Consider the following 16,709-nt stretch of genomic DNA (forward strand, 5'->3'; position numbering starts at 1 on the left):
ATATTTAGCATGACCTCTACACTATATATAGCATGACCTCTGCACTATATATAGCATGACCTCTACACTATATATAGCATGACCTCTACACTATATATAGAATGACCTCTAGATACACTATATATAGCATGACCTCTACACTATATATAGCATGACCTCTAGATACACTATATATAGCATGACCTCTACACTATATATAGCATGACCTCTGCACTATATATAGCATGACCTCTACACTATATATAGCATGACCTCTAGATACACTATATATAGCATGACCTCTACACTATATTTAGCATGACCTCTAGATACACTATATATAGCATGACCTCTACACTATATTTAGCATGACCTCTAGATACACTATATTTAGCATGACCTCTAGATACACTATATATAGCATGACCTCTGCACTATATATAGCATGACCTCTGCACTATATATAGCATGACCTCTACACTATATATAGCATGACCTCTACACTATATATAGCATGACCTCTACACTATATATAGCATGACCTCTGCACTATATATAGCATGACCTCTACACTATATATAGCATGACCTCTAGATACACTTATATAGCATGACCTCTACACTATATATAGCATGACCTCTAGATACACTATATATAGCATGACCTCTACACTATATATAGCATGACCTCTACACTATATATAGCATGACCTCTACACTATATATAGCATGACCTCTACACTATATATAGCATGACCTCTGCACTATATATAGCATGACCTCTGCACTATATATAGCATGACCTCTAGATAGACTATATATAGCATGACCTCTACACTATATATAGCATGACCTCTACACTATATATAGCATGACCTCTACACTATATATAGCATGACCTCTGCACTATATATAGCATGACCTCTACACTATATATAGCATGACCTCTACACTATATATAGCATGACCTCTGCACTATATATAGCATGACCTCTAGATAGACTATATATAGCATGACCTCTGCACTATATATAGCATGACCTCTACACTATATATAGCATGACCTCTGCACTATATATAGCATGACCTCTACACTATATATAGCATGACCTCTACACTATATATAGCATGACCTCTACACTATATATAGCATGACCTCTGCACTATATATAGCATGACCTCTACACTATATATAGCATGACCTCTGCACTATATATAGCATGACCTCTACACTATATATAGCATGACCTCTAGATAGACTATATATAGCATGACCTCTACACTATATATAGCACGACCTCTACACTATATTTAGCATGACCTCTACACTATATATAGCATGACCTCTAGATAGACTATATATAGCATGACCTCTACACTATATATAGCATGACCTCTACACTATATATAGCATGACCTCTACACTATATATAGCATGACCTCTACACTATATATAGCATGACCTCTACACTATATATAGCATGACCTCTGCACTATATATAGCATGACCTCTACACTATATATAGCATGACCTCTACACTATATATAGCATGACCTCTACACTATATATAGCATGACCTCTACACTATATATAGCATGACCTACCTATAGCATGACCTCTACACTATATATAGCATGACCTCTAGATACACTATATATAGCATGACCTCTAGATACACTATATATAGCATGACCTCTACACTATATATAGCATGACCTCTGCACTATATATAGCATGACCTCTACACTATATATAGCATGACCTCTACACTATATATAGCATGACCTCTAGATACACTATATATAGCATGACCTCTAGATAGACTATATATAGCATGACCTCTACACTATATATAGCATGACCTCTACACTATATATAGCATGACCTCTAGATAGACTATATATAGCATGACCTCTGCACTATATATAGCATGACCTCTACACTATATATAGCATGACCTCTACACTATATATAGCATGACCTCTGCACTATATATAGCATGACCTCTACACTATATATAGCATGACCTCTACACTATATATAGCATGACCTCTACACTATATATAGCATGACCTCTAGATACACTATATATAGCATGACCTCTAGATAGACTTTATGTAGTTTCCTGTTAAAAAACGACTCTTTTTGGCAAATCTAAATGTTTTACACAGGTTTTAATGTTTTAAACACTGACGTTAAGGTTGTAAACATGTCACTTGTTTTATGGTTTTACAGTGACCTCCCTGGGTGGCAGGGTGAGTCTCTTCTCCCTGAGAGACAGACAGACAGACAGTGTCTTATAACACAGTGACCTCGCTGGGTGGCAGGGTGAGTCTCTTCTCCCTGAGAGACAGACAGTGTCTTATATCACAGTGACCTCTCTGGGTGGCAGGGTGAGTCTCTTCTCCCTGAGAGACAGACAGTGTCTTATAACACAGTGACCTCGCTGGGTGGCAGGGTGAGTCTCTTCTCCCTGAGAGACAGACAGACAGACAGTGTCTTATAACACAGTGACCTCTCTGGGTGGCAGGGTGAGTCTCTTCTCCCTGAGAGACAGACAGACAGACAGTGTCTTATAACACAGTGACCTCTCTGGGTGGCAGGGTGAATCTCTTCTCCCTGAGAGACAGACAGACAGTGTCTTATAACACAGTGACCTCCCTGGGTGGCAGGGTGAGTCTCTTCTCCCTGAGAGACAGACAGTGTCTTATAACACAGTGACCTCTCTGGGTGGCAGGGTGAGTCTCTTCTCCCTGAGAGACAGACAGACAGACAGTGTCTTATAACACAGTGACCTCGCTGGGTGGCAGGGTGAGTCTCTTCTCCCTGAGAGACAGACAGACAGACAGTGTCTTATATCACAGTGATCTCTCTGGGTGGCAGGGTGAGTCTCTTCTCCCTGAGAGACAGACAGACAGACAGTGTCATATAACACAGTGACCTCCCTGGGTGGCAGGGTGAGTCTCTTCTCCCTGAGAGACAGACAGTGTCTTATAACACAGTGACCTCGCTGGGTGGCAGGGTGAGTCTCTTCTCCCTGAGAGACAGACAGACAGACCGTGTCTTATAACACAGTGACCTCTCTGGGTGGCAGGGTGATTCTTTTCTCCCTGAGAGACAGACAGTGTCTTATAACACAGTGACCTCGCTGGGTGGCAGGGTGAGTCTCTTCTCCCTGAGAGACAGACAGTGTCTTATAACACAGTGACCTCGCTGGGTGGCAGGGTGAGTCTCTTCTCCCTGAGAGACAGACAGTGTCTTATAACACAGTGACCTCGCTGGGTGGCAGAGTGAGTCTCTTCTCCCTGAGAGACAGACAGTGTCTTATAACACAGTGACCTCGCTGGGTGGCAGGGTGAGTCTCTTCTCCCTGAGAGACAGACAGTGTCTTATAACACAGTGACCTCCCTGGGTGGCAGGGTGAGTCTCTTCTCCCTGAGAGACAGACAGTGTCTTATAACACAGTGACCTCGCTGGGTGGCAGGGTGAGTCTCTTCTCCCTGAGAGACAGACAGTGTCTTATAACACAGTGACCTCGCTGGGTGGCAGGGTGAATCTCTTCTCTCTGACTGACAGCATGTTCTCCACGTGCATGGCAATGACCCGACACAGCTCCAATCCCTAAACACACACACACACACAAACACACACACACACACACACAAAACATGAAATTGTTACTGTGTGTGTGTGTGTGTGTGTGTGTGTGTGTGTGTGTGTGTGTGTGTGTGTGTGTCTGTGTCTGTGTCTGTGTGTCTGTGTCTGTGTCTGTGTGTCTGTGTCTGTGTCTGTGTGTGTGTATACCTGTTTGAGCTGTATCTGCGTGACTCTGTGAGTGGTCAGATCTCCCAGAGTGAGGTCTACGTAGGGGTAGCTGGTCCCGGCCGAGGGTCTCTGGGTGCGGGTAGACTGCACCTCCACCAGGGGGACCACTGTCTGCAGCTCCTGCACCACAGGGACCAAACATACAATTACTACTATTACCTGCACCAGGGGGACCACTGTCTGCAGATCCTTCACCCCAGGGACCAACCATACAATTACTACTGGGACGGGACTTAGTGAGCAGAGTTGGCGGGACTTAGTGAGCAGAGTTGTCTGGACTTAGTGAGCAGAGTTGGCGGGACTTAGTGAGCAGAGTTGGCGGGACTTAGTGAGCAGAGTTGGCGGGACTTAGTGAGCAGAGTGGGCGGGACTTAGTGAGCAGAGTGGGCGGGACTTAGTGAGCAGAGTTGGCGGGACTTAGTGAGCAGAGTGGGCGGGACTTAGTGAGCAGAGTTGGCGGGACTTAGTGAGCAGAGTTGGCGGGACTTAGTGAGCAGAGTTGGCGGGACTTAGTGAGCAGAGTTGGCGGGACTTAGTGAGCAGAGTTGGCGGGACTTAGTGAGCAGAGTTGGCGGGACTTAGTGAGCAGAGTGGGCGGGACTTAGTGAGCAGAGTGGGCGGGACTTAGTGAGCAGAGTTGGCGGGACTTAGTGAGCAGAGTTGGCGGGACTTAGTGAGCAGAGTGGGCGGGACTTAGTGAGCAGAGTGGGCGGGACCAAGATCTTTTTTTTATTTTTACATTTTATTTCACGTTTATTGAACCAGTTAGGGTGTTTGGCAGCATGAGTGAAGGAGGCTTTGTTGCGAAATAGGAAGCCAAATCTAGATTTAATTTTGGATTGGTGATGTTTAATATGAGTCTGGAAGGAGAGTTTACAGTCCAGCCAGACACCTAGGTATTTGTAGTTGTCCACATATTCTAAGTCAGAACCGTCCAGCATAGTGATGCTAGTCGGGCGGGAGGGTGTGGGCAGCAATCTGTAGAAGAGCATGCATTTAGTTTTACTAGCATTTAAAAGCAGTTGGAGGCCACGGAAGGAGAGTTGTATGGGGTTGAAGCTCATTTGGAGGTTTGTTAGCACAGTGTCCAAAGAAGGGCCAGATGTCTACAGAATGGTGTTGTCTGCGTAGAGGTGGATCAGAGAATCACCAGCAGCAAGAGCGACATCATTGATATATACAGAGAAAAGAGTCAGCCCGAGAATTGAACCATGTGGCATCTCCATAGAGACTGCCAGAAGTCTGGACAACATGCACTCCGATTTGACACACTGAACTCTATCTGAGAAGTAGTTGGTGAACCAGGCGAGTCAGTCATTTGAGAAACCACGGCTATTGAGCCGATAAGAATGCGGTGATTGACAGAGTCAAAAGCTTTGGCCAGGTCGATGAAGACGGCTGCACAGTACTGTCTTTTATCGATGGCGCTTATGATATCGTTTATGACCTTGAGTGTGGGTGAGGTGCACCCATGACCAGCTCGGAAACCAGATTGCATAGTGGAGAAGGTACGGTGGGATTAGTTAACTTGGCTTTCGAAGATTTTAGAAGGGCAGGATGGATATAGGTCTATAACAGTTTGGGTCTAGAGTGTCTCCCCCTTTGAAAAGGGGGATGACCACGGCAGCTTTCCAATCTTTGGGGATCTCAGACGATCCAGATCCAGATTTTGCAGCTCTTTCAGAAAATCAGCTGTCTGGATTTGGGAGAAGGAGAAATGGGGAAGGCTTGGGCGAGTTGCTGTGGGGGGTACAGTGCTGTTGACCGGGGTAGAAGTAGCCAGGTAGAAAGCATGGCCAGCCGTAGAAAAATGCTTATTGAAATTCTCAATTATAGTGGATTTATCAGTGGTTACAGTGTTTCCTATCTTCAGTGCAGTGGGCAGTTGGGATGAGGTGCTCTTATTCTCCATGGACTTTACAGTGTCCCAGAACCTTTTTGAGTTAGTGTTGCAGGAAGCAAATTTCTGCTTGAAAAAGATAGGCTTGGCTTTTCTAACTGCCTGTGTATATTGGTTTCTAGCATCCCTGAAAAGCTGCATATCACGGAGGCTGTTCGATGCTAATGCAGAACGCCATAGGATGTTTTTGTGCTGGTCAAGGGCAGTCAAGTCTGAGGTGAACCAAGGGCTATATCAGTTCTTAGTTCTACATTTTCTTCTGGCATCTTCTTCTGACGGGATGAGGTCAAAATCCTTCCAGGATACCCAGGCCTGGTCGATTAGAAAGGCCTGCTCGCTGAAGTGTTTCAGGGAGCGTTTGACAGTGATGAGGGGTGGTCATTTGACAGCGGACCCATTACACACGCAGGCAATGAGGCAGTGATCACTGAGATCCTGGTTGAAGACAGCAGAGGGCAAGTTTGTCAGGATGATATCTAAGAGGGCGCCCATGGTTACTGATTTAGAGTTGTACCTGGTAGGTTCCTTGATAATTTGTGCCAGTTTAGGTCACCTACCTGACACAACGAACTCTGAACATAAATGGGGGGCAATCAATGTCCAGGGCACAGCTGGGGGCTGAGGGGGATCTATTACAGGTGTCAACAGTGACAGACTTATTTCTGGAGAGATTAATTTTTAAAATTAGAACTGTCTGGGCATAGGCCTGGAAAGTATGACAGAACTTTCTATCTCTGCAGTAGACTCCTCCTCCTTATGGCAGTTCTATCTTGACGGAAAATGTTGTAGTTGGGAATCTCAGAATTCTTTGGTGGCCTTCCAAAGCCAGGATTCATCTATCTTAGATTGTAGGACGACCGGGGTGTTAAGCATGTCCCAGTTTAGGTCACCTAAAAGACACAACGAACTCTGAACATAAATGGGGGGTGATCAGTTCACGTGTCCAGGGCACAGCTGGGGGCTGAATAACAAGTGGCAACGGTGAGAGGCTTCTTTTTGGAAAGGTGGATTTCGAATTGTTTTGGGCACAGACCTGGATAGTAGGACATATCTCTGCAGTAGATTGCAACTCCACCCCCCTTGGCAGTTCTATCTTGTCGAAAAACATAATTATGGATGGACATTTCAGGATTTTTGGTTCCTAAGCCAGGATTCAGACACGGCTAGGACATCAGGGTTAGCAGTATGTGCTAAAGCAGTGAGTAAAACAAATTTAGGGAGGAGGCTTCTAATGTTAACATGCATGAAACCAAGGCTTTTACGGTTACAGAAGTCAACAAATGAGAGCGCCTGGGGACACGCAGGGCCTGAGTTAACCTCCACATCACCAGAGGAACAGAGCAGGAGTAGGATGAGGGTATGGTTAAAGGATATAAGAACTGGTCGTCTAGTGCGTTCAGAACAGAGAGTAAAAGGAGCAGATTTCTGGGCAGGGAAGAATAGATTCAAGGCATATTGTACAGACAAGGGTATGGTAGGATGTGAGTACAGTGGAGGTAAACCTATCCGTTGAGTGACGATGAGAGAGGTTATGTCTCCAGAGGCACCATTTAAGCCAGGTGAGATCACCGCATGTGTGGGGTGGAACACAAGGGCAATGTGGGTGGGACTTAATGAGCAGCGTGGGCAGGACTTAGTGAGCGGTGTGGGCGGGACTTAGTGAGCGGTGTGGGCGGGACTTAGTGAGCGGTGTGGGCGGGACTTAATGAGCAGCGCGGGCAGGACTTAGTGAGCGGTGTGGGTGGGACTTAGTGAGCAGCGTGGGCAGGACTTAGTGAGCGGTGTGGGTGGGACTTAATGAGCGGTGTGGGAGGGACTTAGTGAGAGGTGTGGGTGGGATTTAGTGAGCGGTGTGGGCAGGACTTAGTGAGCGGTGTGGGTGGGACTTAGTGAGCAGCGTGGGCAGGACTTAGTGAGCGGTGTGGGCGGGACTTAGTGAGCGGTGTGGGCGGGACTTAGTGAGCGGTGTGGGTGGGACTTAGTGAGCGGTGTGGGCGGGACTTAGTGAGCGGTGTGGGCAGGACTTAGTGAGCGGTGTGGGTGGGACTTAGTGAGCGGTGTGGGCGGGACTTAGTGAGCGGTGTGGGCGGGACTTAGTGAGCGGTGTGTGCGGGCCTTACGTGAGTGTCCTTGTTGAGAAAGTGCAGTCCATTTTGATTGACAGCCAGGATACAGGGAGCGTAGATGGAGCCACTGCTGCTAGACTGGACGTAGAAGAAGGAGGAGCCAAACATGGGGAACGCACTGACCAGACCTGGGGGAGGGGGGGCACAGTCAGACACACACACACAGCATATCCTGGTGGGTATGTCACAGGAGGTTGGTGGCACCTTAATTGGAGAGGACGGGCTCGTGGTAATGTCTGGAGGTGGAATGGCATGATTATGAGACGTCCTCCCCTCAGCAGGTTGCTAGAACAGCAACCTAGAGGTTGGAACATTGCTGCTATAACAGTCTCCACTCTTCTGGGAAGGCTTTCCACTAGATGTTGGGACATTGCTGCTATAACAGCCTCCACTCTTCTGGGAAGGCTTTCCACTAGATGTTGGAACATTGCTGCTATAACAGCCTCCACTCTTCTGGGAAGGCTTTCCACTAGATGTAGGAACATAGCTGCTATAACAGCCTCCACTCTTCTGGGAAGGCTTTCCACTAGATGTTGGAACATAGCTGCTATAACAGCCTCCACTCTTATGGGAAGGCTTTCCACTAGATGTTGGAACATTGCTGGGGGGACTTGTTTCCATTCAGCCACAAGAGCATTAGTCAAATTGGGCACTTATTGGGCACTGGCTCACAGTAGGCGTACTAATTCATCCCACACTGATCAAACGATTTCTGTATGGATCTCGCTTTGTACATGGGGGCATTGTCATGCTGAGACAGGAGAGGACCTTCCCCAAACTGTTGCCACAAAGTTGTAAGCATAGAATCGTCTAGAATGTCATTGTACGCTGTAGCGTTAAGATTTCCATTCACTGGAACTAAGGGGCCCGAACCATGAAAAACAACCTCAGATCATCTTTCCTCCTCCACCAAACTTTACCGTTGGCACTGTGCATTGGGGCAGGTAGCGTTCTCCTGGCATCCGCCAAACCCAGATTCGTCCATCGGACTGCCAGACGGTGAAGTGTTAATTATCACTCCATAGAACGCGTTTCCATTGCTCCACAGCCCAATGGCGGTGAGCTTTACTCCAGCCGACGCTTGGCATTGAGCATGATGAGTTTGGAACTCGGTAGTGATGTGTTGCAACCGAGGCCAGATTATGTTTACTATACTTTACTTTACACTATATGCTTCAGCACACGGCGGTCCCGTTCTGTGAGGTTGTGTGTCCTACCACACGGTGGTCCCGTTCTGTGAGCTTGTGTGTCCTACCACTCGGTGGTCCCGTTCTGTGATCTTGTGTGGCCTATCACTCTGCGGTCCCGTTCTGTGATCTTGTGTGGCCTATCACTCTGCGGTCCCGTTCTGTGATCTTGTGTGGCCTACCACTCTGCGGTCCCGTTCTGTGAGCTTGTGTGTCCTACCACTCGGTGGTCCCGTTCTGTGATCTTGTGTGGCCTATCACTCTGCGGTCCCGTTCTGTGATCTTGTGTGGCCTATCACTCTGCGGTCCCGTTCTGTGATCTTGTGTGGCCTATCACTCTGCGGTCCCGTTCTGTGATCTTGTGTGGCCTATCACTCTGCGGTCCCGTTCTGTGATCTTGTGTGGCCTATCACTCTGCGGTCCAGGTTCTGTGATCTTGTGTGGCCTACCACTCTGCGGTCCCGTTCTGTGATCTTGTGTGGCCTATCACTCTGCGGTCCCGTTCCTACCACTTCGCTGTTTGAGCCGCTGTCGCTCCTAAAAATGTCCACTTCACAATAACAGCACTTACAGTTGACCGAGGGCAGCCTAAGCAGGACAGAAATGTGACGGACTGACTTGTTGGAAAGGTGGCATCCTAAGACAGAGCTACGTTGAAAGTCACTGAGCTCTTCAGTAAAGGCTATTCTACTGCAAATGTTTGTCTATGGAGATTGCATGGCTGTGTGCTCGATTTGATACACCTGTCAGCAATGGGTGTGGCTGAAATAGCCGAATCCACTAAGGAGTGTCCACATACTTTTGTATATGTATAGTATGTGTATTAGTGTGTGTGTTAGGTGTGTGTCTGTGTCGTACCCAGAAACTGAGCTTTGGCCTGGTGCGGGTTGAGGGTCTGGACCTGCTGCATGTGCTGCGTTACCATGGTGACCCATGCCTGGGGGGGCTGCTTCCCAAACAGAAGGGGGGGGACGTACTCCGACAACTCATGGCTGGCGAGAGAAAGGATAAAGGATCAAATATATTTAATGTTTCTCAGTTCTCGTTTTTTTTTTTTTTTTTTACATTCATTGACATGATGGAGAGATGACATAGAGATGACATAGAGATTACAGAGATGACATAGAGATTACATAGAGATGACATAGAGATTACATAGAGATGACATAGAGATTACAGAGATGACAGAGATTACATAGAGATGACATAGAGATTACAGAGATGACATAGAGATTACATAGAGATGACATAGAGATTACATAGAGATGACATAGAGATTACATAGGGGTGACATAGAGATGACATAGAGATGACATAGAGATGACATAGAGATGACATAGAGATGACATAGAGATGACATAGAAATTACAGAGATGACATAGAGATTACATAGAGATGACATAGAGATTACATAGAGATTACATAGAGATGACATAGAGATTACATAGAGATTACATAGAGATTACATAGAGATGACATAGAGATTACATAGAGATTACATAGAGATTACATAGAGATGACAGAGATTACATAGAGATTACATAGAGATTACATAGAGATGACATAGAGATGACATAGAGATTACATAGAGATGACATAGAGATTACATAGAGATTACATATAGATTACATAGAGATGACATAGAGATTACATAGAGATTACATAGAGATGACATAGAGATTACATAGAGATTACATAGAGATGACATAGAGATGACATAGAGATTACATAGAGATTACATAGAGATTACATAGAGATTACATAGAGATTACATAGGGATTACATAGAGATGACACAGAGATTACATAGAGATTACATAGGGATGATGAAAAGATTACATAGAGATGACACAGAGATTACATAGAGATTACATAGAGATTACATAGAGATTACATAGAGATTACATAGGGATTACATAGAGATGACACAGAGATTACATAGAGATTACATAGGGATGATGAAAAGATTACATAGAGATGACACAGAGATTACATAGAGATTACATAGGGATGATGGAGATATGACATAGAGATGACATAGAGATTACATAGGGATGACACAGAGATTACATAGAGATTACATAGGGATGATGGAGATATGACATAGAGATAACATAGAGATTACATAGAGATGATGAAAAGATTACATAGAGATGACACAGAGATTACAGAGAGATTACAGAGAGATGATGGAGAGATTACAGAGAGATTACAGAGAGATGATGGAGAGATTACAGAGAGATTACAGAGAGATGATGGAGAGATTATGTAGAGATTACAGAGAGATTACATAGAGATGATGGAGAGATTACAGAGAGATTACTTAGAGATTACATAGAGATTACATAGAGATGATGGAGAGATTACATAGAGATTACATAGAGATTACATAGAGATGATGGAGAGATGATGTAGAGATTACAGAGATTAGAGAGATTACATAGAGATGATGGAGAGATTACAGAGAGATTACAGAGAGATGATGGAGAGATTACAGATAGATGACATAGAGATTACGTAGACATTACAGAGAGATTACAGAGGGATTACATAGAGAGGATGTAGAGATTACATAGAGATGACGTAGAGATTACAGAGAGATTACATAGAGATGACAGAGATTACATAGAGATGATGGAGAGATTACATAGAGATTACATAGAGATGATGGAGAGATGACGTAGAGATTACAGAGAGATTAGTGAGATTACATAGAGATGATGGAGAGATTACAGAGAGATTACATAGAGATGATGGAAAATGACTTAGAGATTACAGAGAGATTACATAGAGATGATGGAGAGATGATGGAGAGATGATGGAGAGATTACATAGAGATTACATAGAGATGATAGAGATATTACATAGATATGACATAGAGATGATGGAGAGATTACATAGATATTACATAGAGATTACATAGAGATGATGGAGAGATTACATACAGATGACATAGAAATTACAGAGAGATTACATAGAGATGATGGAGAGATTACATAGAGATGATGGAGAGATTACATAGAGATGATGGAGAGATTACATAGAGATGATGGAGAGATTACATACAGATGACATAGAAATTACAGAGAGATTACATAGAGATGATGGAGAGATTACATAGAGATGGTGGAGAGATTACATAGAGATGGTGGAGAGATTACATAGAGATGACATAGAGATGATGGAGAGATTACATAGAGATGGTGGAGAGATTACATAGAGATGATGGCGAGATTACAGAGAGATTACATAGAGATGATGGAGAGATTACATAGAGATGGAGAGATTACATAGAGATGACATAGAGATGATGGAGAGATTACATAGAGATTACATAGATATTACAGAGAGATTACATAGATATTACAGAGAGATTACATAGAGATGATGGAGAGATTACATACAGATGGAGAGATTACATAGAGATGATGGAGAGATTACATAGAGATGATGGAGAGATTACATACAGATTACATAGAAATTACAGAGAGATTACATAGATATTACAGAGAGATTACATAGAGATGATGGAGAGATTACATACAGATGGAGAGATTACATAGAGATGATGGAGAGATTACATAGAGATGACATAGAAATTACAGAGAGATTACATAGAGATGATGGAGAGATTACATAGAGATGATGGAGAGATGATGGAGAGATGAGGGAGAGATTACATAGAGATGATGGAGAGATGATGGAGAGATTACATAGAGATGATGGAGAGATAACATACAGATTACATAGAAATTACAGAGAGATTACATAGAGATGATGGAGAGATTACATAGAGATGATGGAGAGATTACATAGAGATGATGGAGAGATGGAGAGATGATGGAGAGATGATGGAGAAAAGGTGTATTCACTTATGGGAGAGGTGTTGCTGTATACAGTGATAATAACTCCTATACATATGGTGATAATAACCCCTATATATACAGTGATAATAACCCCTATATATATATATACAGTGATAATAACCCCTATATATATACAGTGATAATAACCCCTATATATATACAGGGATAATAACCCCTATATATACAGTGATAATAACCCCTATATATACAGTGATAATAACCCCTATATATACAGTGATAATAACCCCTATACATATACAGTGATAATAACCCCTATATATATACAGTGATAATAACCCCTATAAATATACAGGGATAATAACCCCTATATATACAGTGATAATAACCCCTATATACAGTGATAATAACCCCTATATATACAGTGATAATAACCCCTATATATACAGTGATAATAACCCCTATACATATAGTGATAATAACCCCTATATATATACAGTGATAATAACCCCTATATATATACAGTGATAATAACCCCTATATATATACAGTGATAATAACCCCTATATATACAGTGATAATAACCCTCATGTATATACAGTGATAATAACCCCTATACATATAGTGATAATAACCCCTATATATATACAGTGATAATAACCCCTATATATACAGTGATAATAACCCCTATACATATGGTGATAATAACCCCTATATATACAGTGATAATAACCCCTATATACAGTGATAATAACCCCTATATAGACAGTGATAATAAGCCCTATATATACAGTGATAATAACCCCTATATAGACAGTGATAATAACCCCTATATATACAGTGATAATAACCCCTATATATACAGTGATAATAACCCCTATATATACAGTGATAATAACCCCCATATATACAGTGATAATAACCCATATATATATATACAGTGATAATAACCTCTATATATATACAGTGATAATAACCCCTATATATATACAGTGATAATAACCCCTATATATACAGTGATAATAACCCCTATATATACAGTGATAATAACCCCCATACATATACAGTGATAATAACCCCTATATATATATATATATATGCAGTGATAATAACCCCTATATATACAGTGATAATAACCCTCATATATATACAGTGATAATAACCCATATACATATAGTGATAATAACCCCTATATATATACAGTGATAATAACCCCTATATATACAGTGATAATAACCCCTATACATATGGTGATAATAACCCCTATATATACAGTGATAATAACCCCTATATATACAGTGATAATAACCCCTATATATATATATATACAGTGATAATAACCCCTATATATACAGTGATAATAACCCCTATATATATAGTGATAATAACCCCTATATATACAGTGGTAATAACCCCTATATATACAGTGATAATAACCCCTATATATACAGTGATAATAACCCCTATATATACAGTGATAATAACCCCTATATATACAGTGATAATAACCCCTATATGTACAGTGATAATAACCCCAATATATATACAGTGATAATAACCCCAATATATATACAGTGATAATAACCCCTATATATACAGTGATAATAACCCCCATATATACAGTGATAATAACCCATATATATATATATATATACAGTGATAATAACCTCTATATATATACAGTGATAATAACCCCTATATATATACAGTGATAATAACCCCTGTATATACAGTGATAATAACCCCTATATATATAGTGATAATAACCCCTATACATACAGTGATAATAACCCCTATATATACAGTGATAATAACCCCTATATATACAGTGATAATAACCCCTATATATACAGTGATAATAACCCCCATATATACAGTGATAATAACCCCTATATATACAGTGGTAATAACCCCTATATATAAAATGATAATAACCCCTATATATACAGTAATAATAACCCCTATATGTACAGTGATAATAACCCCTGTATATACAGTGATAATAACCCCTATATATCCAGTGATAATAACCCCTATATATCCAGTGATAATAACCCCTGTATATACAGTGATAATAATCCCTATATATACAGTGATAATAACCCCTATATATACAGTGATAATAACCCCTGTATATACAGTGATAATAACCCCTATATATACAGTGATAATAACCCCTATATAGACAGTGTATACAGTGAAATGGTTTATATTACATTTTGTTACGTTGCAGCCTTATTCTGACATGGATTATATTACATTTTGTCCTCATCAATCTACACACAATACCCCATAATGACATCACAATAGCCCATAATGACATCACAATACCCCATTATGACATCACAATACCTCATAATGACATCACAATACCCCATAATGACATCACAATACCCCATAATGACAAAAAGCAAAAACACATTGTTATTAATTAGGGACTCTCAGACCATGAGAAACAAGATTCTCTGGTCTGATGAAACCATGATTGAACTATTTGGCCTGAGTGCCAAGTGTCACGTCTGGAGGAAACCTGGCACCATCCCTACGGTGAAACATGGTGGTGGAAGCATTATGCTGTGGGGATGTTTTTCAGCATCAGGGACTGGGAGACTAGTCAGGATCGAGGGAAAGATGAACGGAACAAAGTACAGAGAGATCCTTGATGAAAACCTGCTCCAGAGTGCTCAGGATCTCAGGCTGGGGCGAAGGTTCCCTTTCCAACTGGACAGTGTCCCTAAGCACACAGCTTAGACAACGCAGGAGTGGCTTCGGGACAAGTCTCTGAATGTCTTTGAGTGGCCCAGCCAGAGCCCGGACTTGAATTCAATGGAACTTCTCTGGAGAGACCTGAAAATAGCTGTGCAGCAACCTTCACCTTTAAACATGACAGAGCTTGAGAGGATCTGCAGAGAAGAATGGGAGAAACTCCCCAAATACAGGTGTGCCAAGCTTGCAGCATCATACCCAAGAAGACACTAGGCTGTAATCGCTGCCAAAGGTGCTTCAACAAAAGTACTGAGTAAAGGGTCTGAATACTTATGTAAATGTCATATTTCAGTTTTAAATGTTTAATACATTTGCAAAAATGTCTGTCATTATGGGGCATTGATGAGGGGACGTTAAAAAACATCAGTGTTAGAATGAGGCTGTAACCCATAATGCACTGTAACAAAATGTGGAAAAGTCAAGAGGTCTGAAGACTTTCTGAATGCACTGTACACGGCAACCACCTCCCCCATAATGCACTGCACACGGCAACCACCTCCCCCATAATGCACTGTACACGGCAACCACCTCCCCCATAATGCACTGTACACGGCAACCACCTCCCCCATAATGCACTGTACACGGTAACCACCTCCCCCATAATGCACTGTACACGGCAACCACCTCCCCCATAATGCACTGTACACGGCAACCACCTCCCCCATAATGCACTGTACACCGCAACCACCTCCCCCATAATGCACTGTACACCGCAACCACCTCCCCCATAATGCACTGTACACGGCAACCACCTCCCCCATAATGCACTGTACACAGCAACCAGCTCCCCCATAATGCAGTGTAATATGTGTTCTTACATGCTGGGTATGAACGTCATGTCCTTGGCTCTGTGTTGTAGAGCTGATAGTTTAGAGATCTGGAGGAACAGCTGTTCAGAGACTTTACCTCTGGGCAGGATGTTCATCAAGCCCTTACGGTAGTCTGGAAGCACCTGTTATAAAGTAAATACAGAGCAGACTGTTATAGCTGGTTATAATGCATCATAGTGTTGTTATACCTGGTTATAATGCTTCATAGTGTTGTTATACCTGGTTAAATTGCATCATAGTGTTGTTATACCTGGTTATAATGCATCACAGTGT

The 16,709-nt window shown here is 42.4% G+C and overlaps 1 protein-coding gene across 1 annotated transcript in view; it reads right to left on the bottom strand.

Moving 5' to 3' along the window:
• Nucleotides 1-2,134: 2,134 nt before the first annotated feature.
• LOC109887356 (unconventional myosin-XV-like) overlaps nt 2,135-16,709 on the bottom strand; it is a 99,938-nt gene continuing 85,363 nt past the window's right edge. The window contains 5 exon segments of the mRNA XM_031811099.1: nt 2,135-3,600; nt 3,784-3,924; nt 7,825-7,958; nt 9,876-10,009; nt 16,425-16,558. Coding sequence (XP_031666959.1) covers nt 3,499-3,600; nt 3,784-3,924; nt 7,825-7,958; nt 9,876-10,009; nt 16,425-16,558 — 645 coding nt within the window. The 3' untranslated portion in view covers nt 2,135-3,498.

The sequence above is a fragment of the Oncorhynchus kisutch genome, unplaced genomic scaffold, assembly GCF_002021735.2.
Source record: "Oncorhynchus kisutch isolate 150728-3 unplaced genomic scaffold, Okis_V2 Okis01b-Okis20b_hom, whole genome shotgun sequence".
NCBI classification, from domain to species: domain Eukaryota; kingdom Metazoa; phylum Chordata; class Actinopteri; order Salmoniformes; family Salmonidae; genus Oncorhynchus; species Oncorhynchus kisutch.